The following is a 24,134-nucleotide window of genomic DNA, read 5'->3' as shown; positions in this document are numbered from 1 at the left end:
TAGTTCCTCAGCTCTTGTAAATACCGAATCATTCAAGATAGGCAGCCTTCACGGGACAGAGAGAAATATTTGTTGTGCAGGTTTCACGGTAAGCCTGTAAAATTATACTTTAACGTGCTCGTTAAACGTACTAATAATCGCGCTTCGACGAACGGTCCACATCAGCATCGTGGTAGTTGAAGATCGTGCGTTCGAAAAGGAAAGTATCGCATCGTATGGAGTGAAGGGGCATCGACGAAAACGTTAGTATTTTTAATTACGAAAAACGTCTTTTATAATCTTCGATGATAGAATAAATATTTCTTTTTTCATCGATAATAATCGATACGCCCCGGTTGCGTTGATAGCGAAAAGAAATTGAAACGATCGCGTTACCGAAGGTGGTAACTCGGTAGCTCGGTATTACCAGCTAATTAAGACCCGAATGAAATGTAATCGGCGCACGGGCCATAAATCACCGGCACGGGACAGACGGAAAGCGACGTTGGAAAAGTAGTTCGGTGCACTCGTGCATGTTCACGATCGACGCTCTTCGCATCCAGTTAATTAATATCTTTCTACGTCGGCGCGCGGGCGAATTTGATTAACTGCGCCGTGTGCATCTGCCTGAACTGTTGCTCGCGTGAAATTGCCGCGATCTATCGACTCCGGTTCGGCATTAAGCATCGATCTGTCGATATCGATACGGCATTCTCCGTCGAGATGGACTTCAGTTTCTATCGTTCGTCCTGCTAATGTCATCTCTATGTAACGCCATCCCCGATATCCGAACGATTCACCTGGCCTTTAACTTCTCTCTCTCTCTCGATTGATATCCAATGACATTGTCTCCGTACGCCGTTTCTGCCATTAATCTATTCTCCTCTTGGCTTGTCGTCAACCTGACCCGGTGAATGCAGATAGTCTTCGATCGTTCGTCGATTCGAATGACTCGCTCGGAATCGGTGCATCGCATAATGCCACGCGTATTTCGTGCACCCGTCGTTGGACTCTTTGTCTCGCGGCTATTTGCAAGTCGAATCGAATAGGACGATCGTTGAACGATGGTATTACCGAGCTTCTGCCCGATTGTGTACAATATGCATACGTGATTTTGAAAATTTTGAGCATTTCTGTGCGGGTGAATGCAAATTGATAGAGAGTATGAGGAGTATGTTCGAATAAATGTTGACTTTTATTATTTAAGGATATGGAATTTTTAGAGTTGTATGTCTCTAAGAAAATTTTAATTTTTTCGTTTATATAACCTTGTATGTAATTTAATAAACATATATGTATATTTGTCAAAAAAAATAACAGATACACAGAAGGGAAATACGGTTTATGACACTAGGTGTATAAAATACTCCAATATATGGTTTTTCGATTTTCTTTATTTCATTTTGTTAAATCCCAAGGCCCTCAATACAGAGTAATATGCAGATACTTATTTACATGAGGTCGTATCGTGCAAAAAGACTACCATGTGCACTGGGTGCATCGTGTGCATTGTGAATCAGCGCGACACGGTAGGAGCGCACTGTGTATTCCCGTTTCTTTACCTCTTTACCCATTCATTGGCCAGATGAAAAAATTGTCACTCGGCCAAGTATCACGATCCCATGAATATCGTTCGCGTCGTCGCAAATTACGACGAAATTAAAACACTGTTTTGGTGGAAGATTATTTTTATCCTCGACATCGCTCGCGCCGACATCGAGCCGAGTCATCGGCGACACTCGGTTCGTGCATTCTATTCGAAGATACAAAAAATCCTCCCCGTATGACGCAACGACGACACTCGAGTTACTCGATCACGGGGTTACGAGTGGGTTCTCGACGACTTTTCGGAGTCGATAATTCGGCTTGTAAAAAGCGCCGTATCGGCGAAACCGCTCCTCAACTACCCCCGTGGAGTTGTCCGCAGAAACTACGCAGTTACGCTCGGGTGTCGTTCCGTCGTGTCATACGCGCCTCCACGAACCGCTTCGGAGTGCATACAAGCGTGCCACTCGCTTGTGTGAGTTCCCTCTCACTCTCTCTGCTGTCGAGATCTCATTGCTACATGCTACACGCTTCGCCTTCGTATTTCTTGTTACACGCTTAAAAGAAAAATCTTTTATGCTCGAAAGACTGTCCATTTTATTCTACAACCTAATTAGAGAGACAGAAAAGAAAGGAGCGCAGGATAAAAGTGCATTACGAATCGGAAAGAATGCGGCTGGTTTTTCCTTGTAGAAATTCCAGTTTGTCAAAAAAATCGAATCGTTTCATCGACACCACAAGAGGAGACATTGTGCCGCGCGATTTTAAAAGTTTTTGATTTTTCTTCCATCTCTCTCTCATTTTTTTTTTTTTTTACCCCACTTGACCCTAACCGGTAAATTTACAACAGCGCGACCACGGGCACACGTACAATCAGCCCCACCAAAGCTTGTTTCTCTAGTCCTTTTCTCTCGTCTCATCGGTTCTGAGTCCGGATGCGCGCGCATCGTTCCCTCTCCACGCCAACATCGCTTCCCCTCCAAGCGAGCATCGTTTCCCCTGCAAGCAGACATGATCCCCCCACTACGCGAACAACCGGCCGAACGAGCGTAGTGGGGGAAGTCGGTTGCCGCCGCGAGGCAGAACGTGCGGCTGAAACGAAAGTTCAGAATCATTACCACGCCAGACCTCGAGGAGTATAGACGTGTTTCTCGTTACCCTAAGCTCAGTCGAGAGTTCTCGTGTCGCTTTACTTTCCCTCTTGCACCGTACACACGTGTGTGATAGCCGCGGCAGGACAGTCTCGAGACGCAACGTGTTACACCATCGAACCGTGTGCGTGCGTGCCGTGTGCGGATCGACGGAAACGGAGCAAACGAAAAAATCATTTCTGTTTTTCCCACGAATTACTTTTCGACGCGGATGTTCTTTCGCTTGTGCCTCGTGAAAAAGGAGAGGAAAAGCTAGTTGACGTAATCTCGAGTAAAAAAGACTCTCAGTGCATCGTGTGTCGTGTTTTCGACCGAAGGACATTGAACTCTGTGCCCTCGTATCCTGTGAGACGTTTTCGAACTGTCATCGGTGAACGTCGTCGAACGAGAGCGATCCTGTCATCGATCGCTCCTCCTCACCGATCCACGGTGATTCGACCTTTCCGTCTCCCACACGAACTTTTCAATCCTCGATCGAATTGCAGCACAGAGTCCTATCAATATTCAGCACCTATGGAAAGTGATCCATTCGAGGATCCACCTTACATACGCTTCAGACGACGCTGTTGAGGCGACGCGTCGGAGTAGCGGAACGATCAGGTGCGTTAGTGCGGTCCTTGTGCGTTGCACGCGGCCCACGTGCGTTTTGTATGGACAATCCTGTGGCGACGAACATTGAGCGTGCGCCGTCGAAACCGAAAGCCACGTGTGCCGCAACGAAAATATACGTTGTTAATAATACCGGGAAGGTCGGTACCCGCGATCTTGATCACCGTCGATTTCTTTGTCGAACTTGACGCAAACGGCGGAGACTTGGTTGAAAATAGGAAGAGAGACGTTGTTCTGTGCGAGAAAGAGATAGAGAGAGAAATTAAAGAAAGGTGGTAGTGCTTGATCCACAGACATTGGTTCGATTACAGTGTCACCGATTCGCGAAGAGAAGAGATCGAACAGCGGTAAGAAGCGAAGCATCGAAGAAGAAAAGTCCAGTGCACCTGTCACGATCGAGAAATGGCGATCCCGTTCGCTTTACCGTCCGACGACGAGGCGGAAGCCCAGGGACAACAGCTGGAGCAACTGATGCTCGACCTTTACGCAGCTCTGCAACAGGTCCTTCGAAGCAGGACGGTTCAACATCCGTCCCGAAATCGTGAGTTCTACGATTTTTTAAGCCTTCTTCTGATCTGTCTCGGAGCCATCCTTCGTGTCTTTACACGGTTCTCGAACTATCCGTCACGATGACACTAACTGTCCTTTCGCTACGTCGTTGCTCCCAGAGACTACGTAGAAACGAAATTTCATTAGCTCGACACCCTGTCAAATCTCCGATCACGTGCATCCTGCACATTTTTCATTCTTTCTTTCTTCCTATATTTCCGTCACTTTTCGGCTAGGGATATCTATCCACGATATGAAACGATAAAATCCTGACGGCTTTTCAGGAAGACGTATTAGGAGGCGCAAGAGGAGAACTTATGACTGTTTGCATGAGAATCATAACGTTTCTTGTCCTTTGCGAGGATTCCTGTATCTCGTTACATTAGAAAGATTGTTAAATAATATTGTGGTTATTGGAAAATCGATTTAGATTAAACGTTAATTCGCTCACTCGATGCGCTCTTCTTAACATACTGTGATGGTAAATCTCCTCGGTACTCCTTCGATGGAGGAAATATCAGGATCAAACCGTTTATTATTCCTTTTCTTATATTATAAAACTTCTATTTATTTATTTATTTATTAGAACATGTATTTTATTTCTTGTTACTCCGAGATTGATTTACTTTGTACACACGAAACGATGAAAGTTTTGTTACAATAAACTGTGTTTTACGTTGAACTTGTCACGTGCCACGCAATTAATTTCCACTCACACGGGGGAGTCGCGTTTAGTACGCTCGAGTAACGCGCTCCACGTTACGCTCTGGGTGTATCGAGTAGAAGTGCAACACGTGGTTGTCGCGCGCAACAACGCGGACCAGTTTCACGCGGAACACGGATTCTGGATAGGAAAGGTAAAACACGTAATCCACGGGACAACGAGTCGTCATCGAGCAACCAAGTGTCATCATCAGGTAAAAGAATCAAAGATTAAAATCGAGCGCATAAACGATTCGGAGAATCGCGTGAGACGTAAAATCGGCGAATGTTTTTTCTTCGAATTCGTTATGGAGGTCTCGCGTCCTCGAGGAGCCGCGTGATCGTTTCCTTTCAGGTCGTTGACTCGTTGCAGGTTGTTGCGCGATTTTGTCGAAAATCCTGATACATTTGACAGCGGTCGTTGTCCTATGAGTCAGGGTCGAAACACTTAGGCACCGTCTAGGTCGTTGCGAGATGTTTCGACAGCTTTTCGTCCATCGTGATTTCGCATCATCTCGAGAAATGAACTCCTATTCGCGATTCTTGCAATTCACGTTTCTACTAACGTCCTTTCGGATCTAATTCTAACGCTTTTTTTCGCTATTGTTTTCTATTACTAATCTGCGCTTATTCTTAAGATTCTTTTTAAGTTGAGCACACAATTGCTTTGAGTAGTGTAATTGAAAGCTGCCATAAATGATTGTATAGACTGTAGTTTGATAGATTTAGTGGCTGTCAAAAGTTTGGAATCACTGGGATTGATACTTTGACTGCCACATCACTCATATCTGATTGTGAGTGAATTTTAACAGTCTGTCATTTATCTTATAGGGGATTTTTATTGAATACTTGAAAGTGTAGTTAATGAAAAGAGAAACTTGGATCGTTAAATGCAATAGTACAGTGTTCTTTAACTGTACGACTCTGCAGTAAGAAAAGCATAAGAGACAAAGAGTTAATATATATTTCTGTTAATTATTTAAATCGTAAAGTGATTCTAAACTTTTGATCAGCATCTAAGATATTGACTATCATGGTGATCAGTAATGGTGACCACAGTGACTCTTGAAATTTTGTGTAATTAAATAATTTGTAAGAAAAAATAATGAACAGCGTTAATATTAGCCTAATACCATAATGAACCAAACTGAAATTTGAAAATTAATTAATTGTTAATTGGTGTGTTAATGAAATTGACTCCACTGGAACAGTGAGTCAATTAGAACGATGAAACATGACGAACCAAAAATACCTAGAAACATATCTTTATTTTCGTATATTGACCGATTAATTAGCATACTGCTAAATCATCATTACTCTGGCGGCATTTTAACGCTCACCATTTATTCGACTATGACTAATGAAAAAATTTCAAAGGGCGGTAGTTAAATTGAAACCGACTCCGCCATAAATACTCTTTTCACGAGTTTCCTCGTTACAAGACGTTTAAATGCATCCCCGATGCTCTCGCGTTTTCACGTACGGGGCCAAGGAAAATCCGGCTCGTTACATCTGGCTCGGCAGAAAAGCCAGGAGAGCAGCGTGAAACGGAGAAACGAGAGCTAGAGGCGTAAATTGCGGTAACTTATATTCGGAGCATAATGAAACGAGGCTTTACGAGGGTGCAGCGAACGAAAGAGGGCGAGTGTAACAGATGTAGCGTGGGTGTAGAGCGGCCGAGAGAGTGTATGGTAGACGATGTCCGGCCGTGACCCTGCACCGCTGCTCCGAGCCTCCTTTACGGCTAAAGAAAACGTTCGGATCGACAGCAGAGTAGGAGGAGAGTAGGACGGTCGTAGAGAGGACGAGAGATAGAGAGAAGAGCGATGGTCAGGCACACCGGAGTAAAACGCGCCGTAAAACTCGATGCAACGGCTCGTTCCCCGAATCTCGGATTCTCGATCGTCCGGCAGAGATTGCAGTATCGGACACAAAGTGCGCGGTACGACGATTGCTCGTTTCTTGCGCCGATACGATATCTGACAACGTTTGAAACACTCTCGGATGGCTCATTTTCGAACAGTCTTTCGAACTTAACACGACTGAATAGAATTGATTTTCGAACGATAAGTTTTATTAACCCTTTGTACTCGAAGATAGTTAACTCGAAGCTTAAAGTAATAATTTTGAGCACATTGCAAATAGCCGCCTTTCAAGTGCAAAAGATTGACATTAGAACACTTGATATTGGAAATAAATAAAAAAAGAATATAATCATTCATCTGCCACTTTTTCAAGATATTTTGAAAGATTTCTGTCTACAACCCCTTTTTACACTTAAGTTTTGTTGTAAATCGATGCACTCACAAGTCGCTCAATAATTGCATATCATTTAGAATATGTTTCACCGTGGTTTCACGAAGCAACACGTTGTTAACAAGCCTTTGATCCCCGTCGTCACGCGCGTGTATATGCCCCGAAAGAAACCGCAAATTGCATCCGGTCATCAGAGTGTGTTACTGTTGTTTCGAAGTGACGTAATCTTCCTCAGAACATTTATCTCGTGTCTTTTCGAACGATCATGGTACTTGAATTCTTGACCTTTCGTTTCTAATTGTCATCATTGATTAACTTGAAAAATATTAGTTAAACAATATTAATCTAATTTTAATATTAGTATAAAAAGTATCAAGCGGTAGCTTAACCCTCGGACGTAGGACCATGGAGAAAGCCTTAATTTTAATTTAATTTTATATCTCATTTTATTTTCATTTCCTAAATTTTACACCGTTCCAATATACGAAACCCTTTTGTTCAAAAATTATAAATTCAACTTTATATTAATATCCTTGTACATGGAAAGTGAAAAGAAATTTATATTCAATGATCGAGTCGCGAATTTCAGAGGCGTGCCTTCGTTATAAATCAAAGAAGCGGGGTAGAAATTCGTGAACGGTCTCATTACCGGATGAAATTATGCGCCGAGATCCGCGGTTCATTATTTTCCGAACGGAAATAGTTGACGGCGGCCGCGTGTGTGAGGGTCAATAACCATAGTTCGCCGAGGCGGTTTCGAGAGAAGATGCAGAATCTGCATGAGCGTTCTCGGCTCGAGTCGGGGGTGGTTATTTATAGAAACAGCTGTGGCCAGCCCTGTTCGCCTCTTCTCCCGTGACATTTGCAGAAAACTTCCCCCTCGTCATCGTGCTCGCGTAAACGCGCCGCGGTAATAACGATTACGCGGGTTATCCGATAACGTTGCTTTTATTTTTCTTCTTTCCTTTCCACGATCTTCTTATTTCGTTTTCATCTTCCGCGTGTGTATTTATTATCATTCGTTGATATTACGTTCAGGGATTCAATGAAATAAAAAAATGAAATTGTTTGACTATACTTGTTCACCCTCTCTGCGAGTGACAAAATCTTAACCGGCTTACAGGATATCGGGTTAGATCGGTTACCCGGAATATTAGAGAACCGTATCCTATTCGGGTTAGGGATACAATCCCCGGTTACGTTTATAACGGAGTTGTTGTTCGAAACCCGTTTCTCACGACACGAATCGATAACACCGAATCGAACCAAGTCTTCCCGTGATCCTTCTAATCGGAGGCGTTTAATTTCTTGGTAAAGGAAAGATCAAGTGTCGTCCGTGAAACGATAGCCCCTCGACACTGAACTTCGTATTAGGTTACTTTGTTGTAAAGCTTCGAACTACTATCGACAAAGAGTGTCATGTCGATACACCGAATTTCGGAGTAATCGATACACAATTAATGATTTTGTATCGTACTTATGTAATTTTCTCTATTTGAACACGTTCATTGCTAATCCATCACCCGTTGACATGTTAATCTTCCGCAATTTAAGTGCCTAATTTAGTTCCTAACTTTGGTCGATGTAAGTCAACAAACTTTTATACTGAATCGAGGTTGCGTTAGTTCGATACTGAATTCACCTTATCATGGTTTTTCCCAGTGGAAGTCCGCAAAACGATCGATCAGGGACACCGTGAACGAGAGCAGCTACTGAAGTCTATAGATCCGGTGAAATATTGAAAGGAATTCGTCATTGTTGATTGTCCGGTGCTCGAGGGTAGTTTTCTATCATTCGTGACAGAAGACAGACGTTATTGACGAAGTCCTTACAATATTCGTTGAATTCGCACCTTTTCTTTATCTAAATCTCGTCGACAGTTTGATACCGTCACCGCGCTTTATCTTTTCATCAGAAGACGTGATCGGATCTTAGGAATAAGGTCCCATCTTCGTTATCTAACCACTGGTACTTGGCTTATCAACTCTATCTCTTCCTTTTTAATTAGCGAAATTTCATGGTGATAATGTTCCTATAATAATTCTGAAGTAAAAATATTCATAAAATTTAGAATTTCACCCCCAAATTCAAGGGTTGTTTTCATTCCATGGATTACTCGATAAAAATTTTCCCGACGCTTTTCACCATGTCCACGAATTGTTTTCAATTGGACGAGTTCCCAGTTCCGGCCAATTAACGTTTCCTTCACGAGCCGATTCTTATCCACAGTTTCGTGTCGTTTTAATTAGAAAAGAAAGAAAAACGCTAATTACGCCGCTCGGAGAAGTCTGCCGCGTACTTTTCAAGAATTTCGGAACCGACTGTGACCACCGTGCGCCTCCGTATTAATATTCATCGAGCCGAACCGCTCGTGCTCCTCCGGTGTTATACATTTTTACGCTCCCCTGAGCGTATTCTTCGCAAGCGGCTCGAGAGCACGCGTCTCCAGCCGTACATGAAATTCGGCAGATTTTATCTACGTTCACCCCTTTCCTTCGATTACCTCGACCATGCTTACGAGTTCGTTTATCACCGCTCGTCATCGAGATTTTATCGAGCGTGAAGCTCGAGGCTCGCCACCTCCGCGCTTCCAAGCGCAACGCGGTTAACAATAGCTTCTCGACGCTCCACGTTCGACATTGTTTTCCAATTGGTCGTTTCAACCTTCCAATTAATTAATTACGAAAATGTTAGGTAACCGATCAAGTTGATCAATCAAATTGCTCTTGTATAATCATCAAATTAAGAATACTCAACATTTTTCATGTTTCTAGTAAAATCGAAAAGCTTGATTAGCCTTTAATAACAAAATTTATTAATTAATAAGGTGCAATAACTTCTTTGCCCTGAGAATTTATAATATTCTTTCAAAATTTACAATTTTTCAATTCTTCCAATTTAATGTTCCTCTTCTGCTCGAAACTGTTATAAAACAATACATTTATTATTCAAGTAGTCCGTCAATTATGATATTATAATATCACTGATTGAAATTCCGACTAATTGATCAACTCTATCAGCCGATTCAAAGTAGCCCAATATAAACGTGCCTGAACGTGGAAGTGCATATTATTGTCAGTTTCATGAATATTCATCTAAGGAAACCTTAAAATGATAATCACGATATTGTTTACATTTTTACAAAGCGTACTCGAGAATTCCTTTTCTCCTGCTTCTGCCGAAAATTTGCAATCGTCGAGCACTGAAATCTCGCAGAACCAGTTCTTTGTTTTTCTCTGCAGCGAACAGAGAGCATTCTAAAAATATCACTTAGGTGATAGAACGCTGTGGTCGTCGAATTTTCCTCCGACACGAGCGATGCATTCTGCGTTGCACGTGCATCGAGATCGTTGCCTCCCCGACGTGTATCTCCTCCGCGAGAAATCGATTTCCGCTCGGCTACGTTTCTTAGCTGCCGATTATTATCCGCGTTGTAACGGAAAGGAAGACGTAGAGAGGAGCGAGGAGGAGGCGGGTGGGCCTCAACGTGCCCGTAATTATAATCGTGGAATAACGGAGGCAGAACGTGACCGACTTGCGGAACCTTGTAAAACGTGTAACGAGCAACTCGCCGGCTAACGATGTAATCAGCGATGTATAGCTTCTTCTTAGCGATTGCGCCGCTAACGGAAGCGGTGCCTCGACTTGTCGATTATTGATGCGAATAGAACTTTCGGATCAGTTTCGAAATGAATTTTTAAGCTGGAGAAAATTTGAAGTCGGTGATTGAACTTTGAAGATTTTTAAATCATCCTGTAATTCAATATTCTAGTTGTACTGCAATAACTTTTTCCCGTCATTTTCACGCTTAATGGAAAAACAGCGGTCAGATCGCGAGTATTACAGGCGATCCGGGTTTCGAGGCTCGATTAATTCGATCGGCAACGAAATCGCGAGTCACGTATCCTATAGAAGTGCAATCAATCGGTTGAGCGAGCCTCGGCAACATAACTTTTGCACCGCAGAATCCGATTTAACGCCGGCTCGCGAAGCAGTGGACAGAATTTATTGAGTAATCGTAGACGGTCGTAGGAAATCGATGGCCGGCTACGCCGTGGCGCAACCTTGTTCCCTCATTTTTACCATTTTTCCCGTTGCCTGTATCGCGATAACGTATCTGTACCGAACCGTTTCCACGCGGACCAATTGCCGCGAAACAATTCCCCGGATCTCCGGCGGCTAGGGTAAACGGTAAAAAGGATCGTTCAGGCGGGAAAAAATGGACCGAACCGATCGATTGTCCTCGATGCGTTTCCGTAGAAGGGGAAATTTACACTCGAGTTTGAGGTTTTACGAGATTTCCGCGAAGCATTCGAAAGTACCTGATTCCGTGCTCGTTTCCCGTCGAGCGTGCAAAGTAAGACGCAAAATCCTCGACTTTTGTGCGAGATTGCGCTGCTCGAACACATTATATTCGAAAATCATCGCGCGTTTACGAGCGGTTTTATCGAATCGAACAGCAGAACTCCTGTAATATTTACGCGCTGTATTTTACGTTTTATTTTAGAAAATTTAATATAAAACCGTATCACTTTTATAAACAGCACGTGTCTTTATTTAAAAAATTCAGTACAAACTTAAAGTAACATTATTGCACGCGAACGGATGATTTAACGCGGCGTGGAAAAAATTCCCCTTCTTGTCCCTCGCGTCGAAACTTTCAAATCGTCTAAAGATTAATTTGCAGTTCCGAGTTGGCGGGGAATTGATCGAAAGCCAGGAAAACGGCGCAGTTCGACGACTGATTGGTTGTCGCGGAAAAACGATAAAAACCGTGTCACTCGATGGAGCGAGCGTGCACAAGCGGACCCTTGCCGACCCGTATAAGCGCGACACCGCGAGCGCCGCTCGCACGTGCAGCACGAAGAGTTTCCGAACCGCGTAGTGCGCTTGTGTTGCGGCCTTGAGAGGGGTTCTTTGTGCGGTTCAGCGTTGAACGTGGCTCACGTACACCGCGATGCAACGCGGCACGCTCGCACCTACGCGCACAAAGTCGCGCGATCTTGCGGGAGCACCGCTAGGGTTGACGTTGCACACGTACGAACTGTAACAAGTTGCGTTGTACTTGTGTACAAAGGGCACTCCATCTGACTCACGTGTTCGCATATGCTACCAGCACTCTTCTCCACTTCGTCCATTTGACGTAACGCGTGTACATAATGTACATTGTCTTCCGTACATTTCTTGAGATGCAGTGAACGCGATTCGCTCGAAATTTTCTTGTTCCCCTCCTCTTTCTACTTTTCTTTTTTATCTCCACGCGCTTCTCTCAATTTTGTTGTTCCTCTTCTTGCTTCCTCGAGTTCATCTGTTTTTTCCTCAAGCCACGCGTATTATCTCTCCCGCTTTATCTTCGTGGTACTTTTTTACTCGCCGTACGCACATTCCTTTCCCGTCGTGTAGCTTGTGTTTTTTCTCTTTTTTTTTTTTTTTTGTCAAAACGCTTGTTTTCCCTCCCTCCTTTGTCTTTGTCCCTCGTGCTAACGTAACGCGTTTTCTTTCCTCCTTCCACTATTCCCTTGTTCTTTATATACTCGTTCTCCCCCTGTATATATACTTGTTCCCAGTCCTCTTCTTCGGTTGTCCCTCTTCCTCTTCCCTCGGATGCAAGCGGAGCCGAAGTTGCACGCGCGAGACCGCTAACACAGTGCATGCGGGTGTTGGCCACGTGCGCGCTGCACTTTTTGCTCGACTGCAGCGGCTTTTATAGGACGCGCGCTCTTGCTCCCTTTTCGGTCGCATCTAGCTTGCTCTTTATTCTTTCGTATCGCGAGGAACGATCTAGATACCCTGTTATTCGAACGTTCTCAAACGCTTCGACGTTAATCAGCTTATCAACGAACGCTCGAACAGAAGTAGATATTTTCCGCGATGCGAACCGCGGCAAAAGCGGATCGCCTTGAAACGGCGGGAAAGATAGCGAAAAGACCGCGGCTGGATAAGAGATTGAACGAAATTGAATCCCTGGTATAAATCAGAATTAGGCTGGCCATTCGTCACGCTTAACGTGGCCGTAAATTAACCGCGAAGCCGAGAGACTCCGTCTCTCTCGCGCGAACAGGTTATTAGCGAGCATTCCACGAGGTCGATAATTAGCGGATTCGTTTATTGTAGAAATCTCTTTCGGGAAAGGCTGGTTCTCACGCGGTTGAGTAGTGACATTTCGCGGAGGAAATGCGCGCGGTAGAAAGCAGACGAAGCGGAGGTTCTAGGTGGCTGAGCAGAGACAGGAGCGTCGATATCTTGGGATAAGCGAGTAACGTTGTCTCGCGCGGAGGCTGCGGTTTTGCAAGCGGTGAAAAACGACGAGGGGCATCGTGGCTCGTCGGTTTTATTGCCGCCGCGAGATTTCGCGATCGCACCCGGCCACAGTCGAACGGCTAGGCGACGATGTGTGGCCGATGCTAGTACTCGCTCGCTCGAATTGCACAAGCGAAAGAGAGTCGAGAGTGGCTGCAACGCGCGCGGACGTTTACTCGAAATGTCAAGGATGAAACCGCGTGTGCTTGCTCGCTCGATTGCCGCTGGACGCCGAGACAATGGCGGCCCGAGGCGCGAAGAATTGTTATTTTGTCACGCATCGGCTCGATTTACGTGCGCCCCGCGTTCCTCGTCGCGAAAAACCAACGCGCTTAAATGTTTCACCGAGCCCACGGGCTAGCGCAGCGGTTCGAGGAGTGGGGCTTCTGAACAGATAACGTGACGATTGTGAAATCGAGTCATTGAGTTTGATTTAGAGCTAATTCTGCGTTGTTTAAATCACGCTTCTATCGGTAAATGCGATCGACACAGTTTTTTTATCATTTCTCTTGTTTCATGATTTAAGTACTCAACAAAAGAATGGTCATTGAATTATAAATGAGTGTATGTAGAGTCTTGTGCTTTACGCACTTCTTTAAAAATAATTGATTAATATTTTGAATAACAAATGAATCGTTAACAGTGAAGAGTGTCTATAAATAGACTACAATATTCAAGTCGTATGAAAATTTATCTTAATCTGACATTATTGAAACTGATATATATACGATATCTAAAAATGTTTTACATAGTTATCTTTATCTTTATTTCAGAATATGCCATCAAATATTTATTTATTACAATACTTATCATAATTTCGTTAAATCTGTTCGGTGTAGTGGTTAAGAAGAATTAGGGATTTTAACAATGTGCTCGAGTTGAAAGAGAGTATTAAGAGACGTATATGCTCGTTTAATCCCGGTTAGTTGAGGTACGGTAGCAAATAATGGTGCTGCTGGATGAGTCAGTGATACAAGCACGATTATTCATACGTCCGCGCGATACGATGCGGTTTAAGCGTCTCTCAGATTCTGTACTGCGACGTATTCAAATTTTCTCAAACGTTCTCATTACGTGGTTAATCATTGCAAAAAGATATATAAGAATGATAGCCTGTGAAAAATCATACGCGAAACCATTTTCTTCCATCCACATGCGCGCGTAACGTACCCCTATAACCAGGCTAATTACCATTCTGGTAATTGTACGTACTGCGTCGCAAAATGAATTAAACAAAACAGAACGGTTAGAAGTAGCGTACCCAACGAACAAATCCTTATGGTCGCCAAGAGAAGGCTTCGTTGAGGTTAATTACCATCGGCCATGACCTCTCGTGTATCCCGCTCTTAATTATATCGAAGGCGGCGTAGAAACGAGGCGACAACTTCTCGAATGCATTTATGTTTACCGGTTTCGGGTGAAATTACGCAGCGTTTATCTCGTCGGGACGTCGGAGAGACAGAACGAGTCACTTATCAATCGGAGAACGCTTCTTTTCTCGGAATAATTGTCGCTGATAAACGGCTTGGAAAGCGTACGTTCATTGACGAGACACGCGGTCTGCCATGACCGCTCGATAATCTAGCTTTTCCCATTTATTAGTATTGCACGAGACCGTGTTATTTTCCTGAATTATTTCAATTTAAAAAATGGTTCATTTTGTTTCTGCGGCGATTGATTTCAAGTCGTCTTTTCGAGGAAACGCGTTTCGAATGACTCTGTTCAGACACGTAGAAATTCAAAACCGAAGTCTAACGTTTGGAGCGTTGCAAATTTTCAGACAATCATTAGCCAACAATGTCGTTGCCTGGCATTACAGAGCAACGCGATTGCCTTACCGTTGTCTATCTCACAGTGGCATTAAACCTTATAAGCGAACCGGCCGTCTCAGCGTGCGTAGATAGATCGTAGCATTTCCATTGTGCGTGACGCAACTCCAGCTCTGCGCCGCGATTAATTATCGATGGTAAATTCAGATATGTTGAATCGCGTTTGCGGTTTCGTCGAATGCTCACAGGCTGTATCGCGGGGCCATCGGTTTTCGGTAAACGTTAGAACGGATCGCCCCGAGGCTTCTAAATGGCGACGATGAATTCACCGAGATCGCTATCGAGGAAAGTTTGAACTTTAAGATCGGATGTAAGTTCATTTCACAGTATCGTGCGGTTGTTGGGTCGAATTTAACAAGATATAACTTAGGTCGAGATTAATTTAATAAACTATAGATATTTATCTACATTTCAGATATTTTGCAGTCCGATAATTTTCGGCAGTCTAATAGTTAATTAGATAAGTGGTAGACGTTATATGATTGGAAAGCTTGTTCTGGTACCTTAATTGTTTCATCATCCTTTGTTGGTTAAGCGGGATAATAAAAAGGGAAAGCTGCAAAGCAGTGTAATAAGTAGGATTTGTATTGTATGTAACTGCTATTAAATCTAACCCTGACGTGCCGTGTTAATTGCAGTGGGTACAAAAGTAACGCTTTTTGTTTTTTTTTTTTTTTATTTGAATTTATTTCCATCACGCTTACAATACAATAAAGTACCATAATTTCGACAATTAACATTAACAAAAATTTTTATCCTCGTTAACAATTTAAATTTTTCTTTGTTACAGATCGGATACCACGGCGAGCAGCCGACGGTTTTGGATCCCGAGAACACCCGGTGGTCTTGGTGGACTCTGACCTGTCCCGATTACCGTTGCCAGATTTGGTATTGTCCGCCGTGGAGCAACTTCCGGCCGCGACGCCTCAGGTGACCGTGTCGGCGCCAAGCAGCCCTACCAGGGACGCGGCTTTTCAGTTTCCGGAATGCAGCGGTGACGAGAACGTGCTGGCACCGACGCCTAACCCTAGGCCACGGCCACGAAGACGCAGGCTCGCGTCCGAGTGCGGTGGCGCCGCTGCCATGAAGAAAGGACCCGCAGAACCTACCTGCAACAACTGCTGCGGCCACTTCGGTCAGGCATTCAACGAGAGCCAGTGGGCGAACGTGGGTGCCAACCTGAGGAACATTGCCGACGACTTCCACGCGTCCAAGACCAAGGTCGGTACACTAATTTCATTAATTAATTATGTTAAAAATAAAATTATTCAACAACATGCACGTTACAAAAGAATTCCCCCCAAAATTAAACGATTTACAAAAAAACTGAAGTTAACAAGTTCGCCCTTCCAGTAGTTCTTTATCTCTTTTCTACATTCGAGTAAACCACCCATCTAGAAAATTAAACATTTTAAAAAGTATCCACACAGTGGAAATATAAAAACCGAAAGCACACATTTTCCAGCATATTTTTTTCTCCAACGAGATCAACCAGACAGAGACGGAACAATTTTGTCGGTCATCCGACGAAACGAATGCTCCGGGTTTCCCTTTGTTTTCAACTTTCCGCGGTTGAACGCGCGGCTTATCGTCGCTGGGAGCGGTAACGCGAACTGTTTACGACGCCGGTGTACAGGTGCAAAGGCGGTGTGCTCGGCATAAAAATAATTGCATCGCGTACCCTGTCTGTCACAATTCCAACCTCCACCCCCGTGGTGTTTTTCATCCGTCGTAAAACTACCCCTGGCGTCCGCGCGAACGCGTTATAAAAGCCGGCTGAAACACGGGAATGTCAGAGTCGTGTAAAATAAAATTCGTACCGCGTTGCTACTTTCGCTTACTCAATTTGGAAATTAATTTTACCGTCCGCTTCTCGACACACCGAGAACTGTCCAATTAATGTGTAAGGGATGAAATAGAAATTGAATAATGTTCACTGATTCATGACAGAAGTGATTCTTAGAAAAATCATGTTCCTTATCTAAAATTCTGTTCATTAAGGTGTCTACGGTTTCCCAAAAAGCCATTTACCTCGGAAATAGCCAGGTTTCGATATCCACGATTTAATGGCCTCACGAATGATTCAGTATCTCTCGTTTCCTCGTTCCTATCTTTCTCTCTGTCCGAGTGTATCGGAAGAAAGGATAGAAATTGTCGTCTGGAGTGGGTCAGACGTGGCCATAAACGCGAATTTAGTTATATCGGCGGCAGCGTCGGTGTCCCACGGGCGCAATAAATATCTGCCCGCCACCGTTAAGACGTCTAGTATTGCTCCCAACGTGTATGACCCCTGCCACTTCATCACCGTTCTCTGCCGATCGCTCGATCAAATATGTATCGACACCCGAAACGGGTGCTCCACTGATTTTACGAGCTCGCCTCCGCTTGTTTGTCGCGCTTTACCTCTCCGCCGTGCCGGACGCTCGAGGTGAGAAAAATAGGATGCCCGACGGTTTTATGGCGGGACGCGTCGCTTGTACAACGTCCTGCTGAAATTGATTGCGAACGGTCGTAAAGGAATTACGGAGAACCGTCGATAGAACGAGAATAGATGGGATGTTGTTGTTAGGTTCGATGGAAACGGGGAAAGGGTTTAGCATGTACCAGCGACCAAAGGTACACCGTGTTATTCGTCGGACGATGTTTCTATGCTTTCTGAACTTTAATTGATATCAAGGCGTTGATCGTTAAATTCATCCTAAACCAATCTCTGATTACACAATCGCGTTAATTTCATCGGAACGATACAAGGAATCGAAGTTCTAGACCAGCGAATCGATATAAAAACAGAAGTAATCCCTGAAGCAGTCGATCGTGACCCGTGAGATCGTCGTTTCTGCGGACTCCGGACGATTATTACGCCCGTCCTTTCTGCTGTACGTCGGCGGCAAGACCGGTGAGGAGTCCTTTTACCGTTTCACGAGATTCCTCGTGATTTACCGTGGTCGATTGAAAGAAAGAAGCGGAACTAACGACACAGCGAGAGGGGACGAGCAAGGAGAGGAAAAGAAAGATGAACAAGGGTGGAAGGGCGTGACTCTTTTATCCGTCTCGGGTTGATTCGCTTTAAAGGTCCGCGGCACCGTGATACCCAATCCTGGAACGTCTAATTATTGCTGGTTAAGTGACGGTAATTGAAGGGGGCGAACGGATCCGTGAAATTAAAGAAATCTCTGCCGCCTTTGGCCCGCGCGTCGGGGATCTGATACCGATCGGTTCTACGGCTCGGTAACTCGAGCAACTGGCTTGGCTTGTTGATAATACGAATCGTGGCGAATTCTCGACCAGGGAATTGTCTCCTCGAGGATCTCCTCCGTTGTTGTTTGCCTTCATCCCTCTGGGGGAATCGAAGTGTCAGATTAATCCGACGATGGTCCGGAGAGACACTCTGTTTCCCCGTGTTCTCAGAGTACACTCGTGGATTTGGATCATCCATTTGATACCCTGTTTCACTTACTTCTGGCTGACAGTATGGGAGAAATATTAAGTGTTAGATATATTTTGGGCACTTATATAGAAAGTTAATAAAATTATATTCTAAATAAAAAGAAAATTTTCTATTAGGTAGAGAAAATATAGTGCTTTTAGATAAAACGCTACTGTGTGACAGAGTGAAATTATTTCATAGTTTCCGGAAACTTTCTCCGTACGATAAGAGCAGGTGTTCTCAGTCGCTCGTTTTCCACGTGAAATATCAATAACTCGTTGATTGTAAACTGTCTTTACTCGATGTCATTCCGTCCCACCTATCCGTCCGTGATGTCTATGGGGTGAAAGGAGAGCCGGTCGATCGAAGAACAAGTAGTCGTGCGCGAGTTACGAGCCCCTTCTTTCCCCAATGGTCATGGGAAGCCAGCGTTTTACATATGCATGGAGAGTAAGCGAGCATGTAACGGCTAAGTGGTCACATCCCCTTACGTGAAAGTTAAGTGGGCATGGCAGCACGAGCCGTGGCCACGGGCCGAGAAAATTATCTTCAATTATCTCGTGCAATCGCGAGCATTCTTTCTCTCCTTTCCTCCTGCTCGCAATTCCCTTTGACTTCTTCTCTTGCTTCATATTCCGCGGAGATTCCGTTTAACGCGTTAACTACCTTGGAGTTTGCTGAATTTAATCTGATCGCACACAAAAATGAGGAGAAAAGGAAAATTGCACTGACAATTTGAAATATTGTATGGAAGCATTAGAAATAAAATGGACAGAAAATTTTCTATACAAATTACCTTCGGTTAATCCGTAATAAATTCTCGTTTAAAGGGACATAACGTCCAAGTACCACGATTATATTTTCCAAGAAGCTTCTTAACCAGCGTTCACGGTAACGGGGAGAAAATTGCACCACGGACGCAGTGCAAGACCGAGTTCCTCGCGGTGGATCGGATTTCCGCGAATAGGGAGAGCAATCTTGACCAAGGCGCAGCTAATGAAACGTTGCACCGACATTTATCAGTTATTCAAACGATCATCCGACGCGCAAATTGATACATTAACCAGCAACCAGCGCCGGTAGCATAACGGATCTCTCTCGGTTGGTAAACAAGAAATGGTTCTCCGGGTTTTCTTGCTAACAGATCGGTCGTCTCTTCTAGAGCACGCGATCGTCCTTAGCTCGACGTCTTACTTTCGTCGTTTTAACAAACCCTCGCGAGAATCCGAACTCGCTGAGAGATTTTATGATCCATGGCACCGGTGTGTTTCTGCTACCTGGCCTACCTCAAAGTCTCGACCGCAAACCTCCGTTTTCCATTGACTTTTTCTTACGTGACTCGGCGAAACTGAGCTGCTCGAACGGCCGTTTCCATGGCGAACCGAGCAATTACGTTGCACAATAATTCTGGTGCAGTAGCCGGGTCTGCTGGTCGGCTTCTATCGAGACACTCGTTTATCGTTTACATCGTTACGGTACATGTTCGAGTCAAGCCTAATGGTTATCGAGAGGAGTGTTGTTCCGATTGTGTAGATTTTTCGTTGTGGTTCGTGATTTACGATAAGCGCGACCACGTGGAAGGTGTATTGTTCTTTTGTGGTGGCTCGTATCAATCTTTTCACGATATCAGTCATTGTTTTCAGTGGTTAAGCTTGGGAGATAGAATCTGTTGATGGAGTTGGTCAATTTTTATTTCCTAAATCCTACGATTTGCCACTGTAAAAGTTTATCTTCCAGTTTGATATACAATATTTTCATAATTGATCAGATATCAGTCTTCATAGTTTAATTGGTTTTCAAAGTTCAACCTCTGGCCCTCGAAACCGATAGGCTACATCCTTACGACAGAAAAACTTCTATCTGTAACAAGATTCCGTGATAGAATTTCCCAAGGAGGCGGCTTCTACCGTGCATCTCTCGCGATGGTGGAAGTTTAATTAAATTTGCAACGCACGCTTTCTGAATCGACGATGCGTTTCTTAAACGAATTAAAGCGCGATTCCTGCCGGCTTAATTAATGACTATTATTCTGGATACTCGAATTAACCCTTGCATGATTAATTTTTGAAAATTAAAAGTGGGTAAGAATCGACGAAACTTTTGCAACAGAAACGATACGCTGTTCGTTACGCAACTCTCCTCCGCGAACAATTCGCATTTACTGTCCGGGCAACGATAAACTTGAAACATCGTAATCACCACGACCCGGTCGTGAGCATAAATTTCGCGTTTAACCGCTGGACGAAGCGCGAGCGAGCGAAATCGCGTTGCTCAAGCGAGCGTTCTCTTCCGGGCCTAGAGCGATAAAAGCCGACCGCCAGCTTTTCATACGGCAACTTCGAAAGAGAGAAAGTCGTCGTAGTCGCAGGTGGCTGTAGACGCGTGAAACAACAACCGTCACGCCCAGTTCTCACTTCCTCGGGACGATTCCGGATAAAACGAGGGTGAAAAGAGCTCGTACGAGAGCGTTACGGGGGTAGAGTGTCTCGATGAGAGTAGAAACAAGGCGCGAAGAGTACAACAGAAAAAGGGGACACTATTAATTGACGAGGAGGACTCCCACGAGAAGACTCCATACACCATAATTCTTTCTTAATGTGACGCTTTCCTTAGCTCCTATTGCTCTCACCCTCTAAGCGTAAGAGATTACGCTCAGACTTTCTGTGTCCACACGCGTATACGTAGATGTATTTGCGGAGAGACGAGGAACGAGTCTGATCGAAGCCGACGATGACCAGATATTATAGCCACCCCATAAAAGCCTCTGCTCTCGGAGATTGAGCTCTCTCACCCTGTTTCTCGCCGTTTATTATTGCACGTCCGGCCAGCGCGAGTGGATTAAGACGAAACGAGGATCGGAAGTCGTGTACGGGCAAAGCTTGCGGCTCAAGGGTGGCGTGATCAAGGGGAAACAAAGAGTATTTTTCGCAGAAAGATATATACGATTGCTCGTGGGAAACATTACCTTGGGAGCTTAGGGGGTGGGGCTTGATACGGATCTTCGATCTCGAAACGATTAATATTTTAACGAATCGTTATCGATAACCGTTCGTCGAGTTGATTTCATCCTCGACGACTAATTGGATAATGAATCGCTGCTGGAAGTTGTAACGAAGACGTTTTGTACCGGGCTTCGAGGGGGTGAGGCGCGATTCTTAAGCGAGAGGGAATTGCCTCGAAGTGGAAATTAATTGACAATTAACCGGTATTAATACGCTCTGCTTTCGGATTTGTGTTTCGAGGGAGTGACGATGGACCTTCGTCGGGACATCCCTCCTTCCTGCTCTCGTGTAAATTCGAAGGGATAAGGGAACTCGATAAAAAAGGAGCGTGGAGCTTTTTCTATGCCCGGAGGCTTAGCCGCAAGGAGTGTCGAATCGATGGTAATTCCGTCCAATTAGGACACTCCCAATTAGGAGCCTTAGCCCCGTTCCCTTCTTTCCTCGCTCACCCTCGTTCCACCCTGCGGTAGCCCCTCTGATTCTTGCCACGGGATCGAGGAAGACATCGCGTGCAAGATTTTAAGAATCGTGAGCAGGAAGTTAAGGGTGAAAATTAAGAGTAAATTTTCTCTACAAGTATTTATTTTTATAAAAGGGATACAATTTGGAGGACAATAGTCAGGGACGAATATAAGGTATTGACGTATCGTTTCCGTTTCCTGTTTCAGGCGGCCGAGATCGAAAAGTCCAGACTGCCCGCGATGAACCCGGGCTTCGCGAACTCCGGCAACGCGACCGGTTCCACGGACAGCCTCCTGTCTCTGTTGATCCCAGCACCACTCCGGGAGACCCTGTGGACGACGGTGGCCCTGTACCTTGGTTGGAGATTGGTATCTCGTCTTCGATAGATGCGACAGTATCGTCCCGTCGCCGTGGCACTCGGCGACGGCGATGGCTCGAGGACTCGAAGAACTATCATCGACGCTTGGAACGGCACCAGAGGCGACCAGGACGACGAGCTGTCCACTGGTGAACCGGCAACTGGTCCTTCCAGCTCGTCGGGGATTCCTCTTCAGGGTAGCCACTCTTCTGGAGGTTCTTCCAAGATCGATGCCACGGCTAGAAGAATTGCGAGCAGGACGAACGTACGGACACCAAGGTTCGATGGTACGAATGTCGGCGGACCAGAAAGGAGGGATGACTCCTGGTGGACGTCCTGCGGCAACATCCAACACGATCTACGTTACGATATATTTTCTATGTATACCTGTGTTTCGCCGACGATCGAGAATGCACGTGTGCTGTTTCATCGCCTTTGGCCCTTCCTCGATTTGTATCCTTATGTTAGGAACGAAGAACGGGAGGAACAGGACGAGGGATTCGAGGAAGGTGACAAGGACGAGGATGATATTGTAGATAACGGGATGAACGACGACGACGACGACGACGACGACGAGGATGGAACTCTTCGATCTGTTGCTTGTCGAAGAGTCAGAGTTACCTGAATTACCATTTCGATGATGTCTCTCGCGTTAGTACTTTGACGATTGATTGTATACCATGAAGAGAGAGCCAAGTGATTCTGGCTCGACGACGAGCAAAATGTTCGTGGATCATTGGCAACGATATCTGTCTAGCTGATATTCCTCGTTCGAGTCAAACTCTTCATGATCGTCAGGCGGATCGATTCGCTGGAAGATCGATCAACTGGAGACACGTGTTTCAGGTGCATTCTCGCTCGTTTAGGCGAGACATGGTCACGTTAATGAACAGAGAGACCTGTTCGTTGGACCGTGTGCTCGATCGTCCGCCTTCAGGTGTCACAGTTGAACACGTCAGGTAAGAGAAATATGATGTTTCTCGTTTTAGAGTTGTTTCTTTCGAAGAAGGTGACGATCGTGACACGGGTGTCTTGGTGAGGGTTACGGGGAGCTAAGGACGAGATCCAAAGAGGACAACCCAATAATCAAATGATGATCTCATTACGGATATAAAATAAAGAGAATTAAATAAAGTAGTGTGATTACGGGAACGGGGCAGGTAGGGAAGACGCGCGATTTTTTCTTTCACGGTTATTCGTCTGTTTCTCTCTCGCTCACTTCTCTATGTGTGTCTCTATATTTTATTCGTAAGACAACCGATTTGTCCCGTTCCCGTCGGTAGGAAGTTATTTTGACGTGGCTTGTAGATAACGCGGTTACCTAGCCGATCCAGGCAAGGCAGAACTCAATCTGGGATATAATGACACCGGGTCATGACGTCTCGCAAACGATCGAAGATCCTTCAACTTTTCATCGCCTAGACAAATTAATCGGAAGTCGTAGAAATTTGAAAGAAAAAAAAAAAAAAAAAAAATTCCACAATTTTCGACGTTTAGATAAATCGGCAAATGAAAATCGGATCGGATATTCGAGAATTGTCAGACGTTTATGGCGATGGTCGAATCATCTGTACATAGAAAGTATCTCGAGGAAAGTCTCGGTATATTCCAAAAACAAAAAACAAAAAAATGAGAAAAATGTAAGAAGCAAGAATGCGAGCCAGGTAGGGAAACGGGCGAGGACACACGTAACGTGAGAGGGGAGCAAAGTACTGTATTGTATAGAGGATTTAAACTAAAATAATAAAATTCAGTAATAAGTCGACGTTTTTAATAATTAAAGTAGATAATCGATAGACCGAGGATCGCAGCATCTTAATTGGCTAGCTGCGAGTCCCGTGTACAGTTTTCAAATGATCTCCGGTAGCTTAGCTCTTAGTGGGCGCCCTCCTCCACGAAGGACGCCTTTTTTGGCACTCTGGAATCAAGGGCTTTCACCCTTCGCTCTGACGCGCCACTTTCTCT

General features: G+C 44.7%; 1 protein-coding gene across 3 annotated transcripts in view; it reads left to right on the top strand.

The window, feature by feature from the left end:
* LOC117600435 (uncharacterized) overlaps window positions 1-23,808 on the top strand; it is a 257,165-nt gene extending 233,357 nt beyond the window's left edge. Inside the window, exons 2-4 of one of the 3 annotated variants that reach the window (XM_034315871.2) lie at window positions 3,596-3,825; window positions 15,711-16,141; window positions 22,018-23,808. In XM_034315871.2, coding sequence (XP_034171762.1) covers window positions 3,687-3,825; window positions 15,711-16,141; window positions 22,018-22,197 — 750 coding nt within the window. In that variant the 5' untranslated portion in view covers window positions 3,596-3,686 and the 3' untranslated portion in view covers window positions 22,198-23,808. Of the gene's footprint in view, window positions 1-2,622; window positions 3,826-15,710; window positions 16,142-22,017 lie in introns of those variants that run through there. The other 2 variants (XM_076692759.1, XM_034315873.2) reach the window with 2 other exon arrangements.
* Window positions 23,809-24,134: the final 326 nt, after the last annotated feature.

The sequence above is a fragment of the Osmia lignaria genome, chromosome 15, assembly GCF_051020975.1.
Source record: "Osmia lignaria lignaria isolate PbOS001 chromosome 15, iyOsmLign1, whole genome shotgun sequence".
Taxonomy (NCBI): Eukaryota; Metazoa; Arthropoda; class Insecta; order Hymenoptera; family Megachilidae; genus Osmia; species Osmia lignaria.
This window is presented reverse-complemented; position numbering and strand designations above follow the sequence as displayed.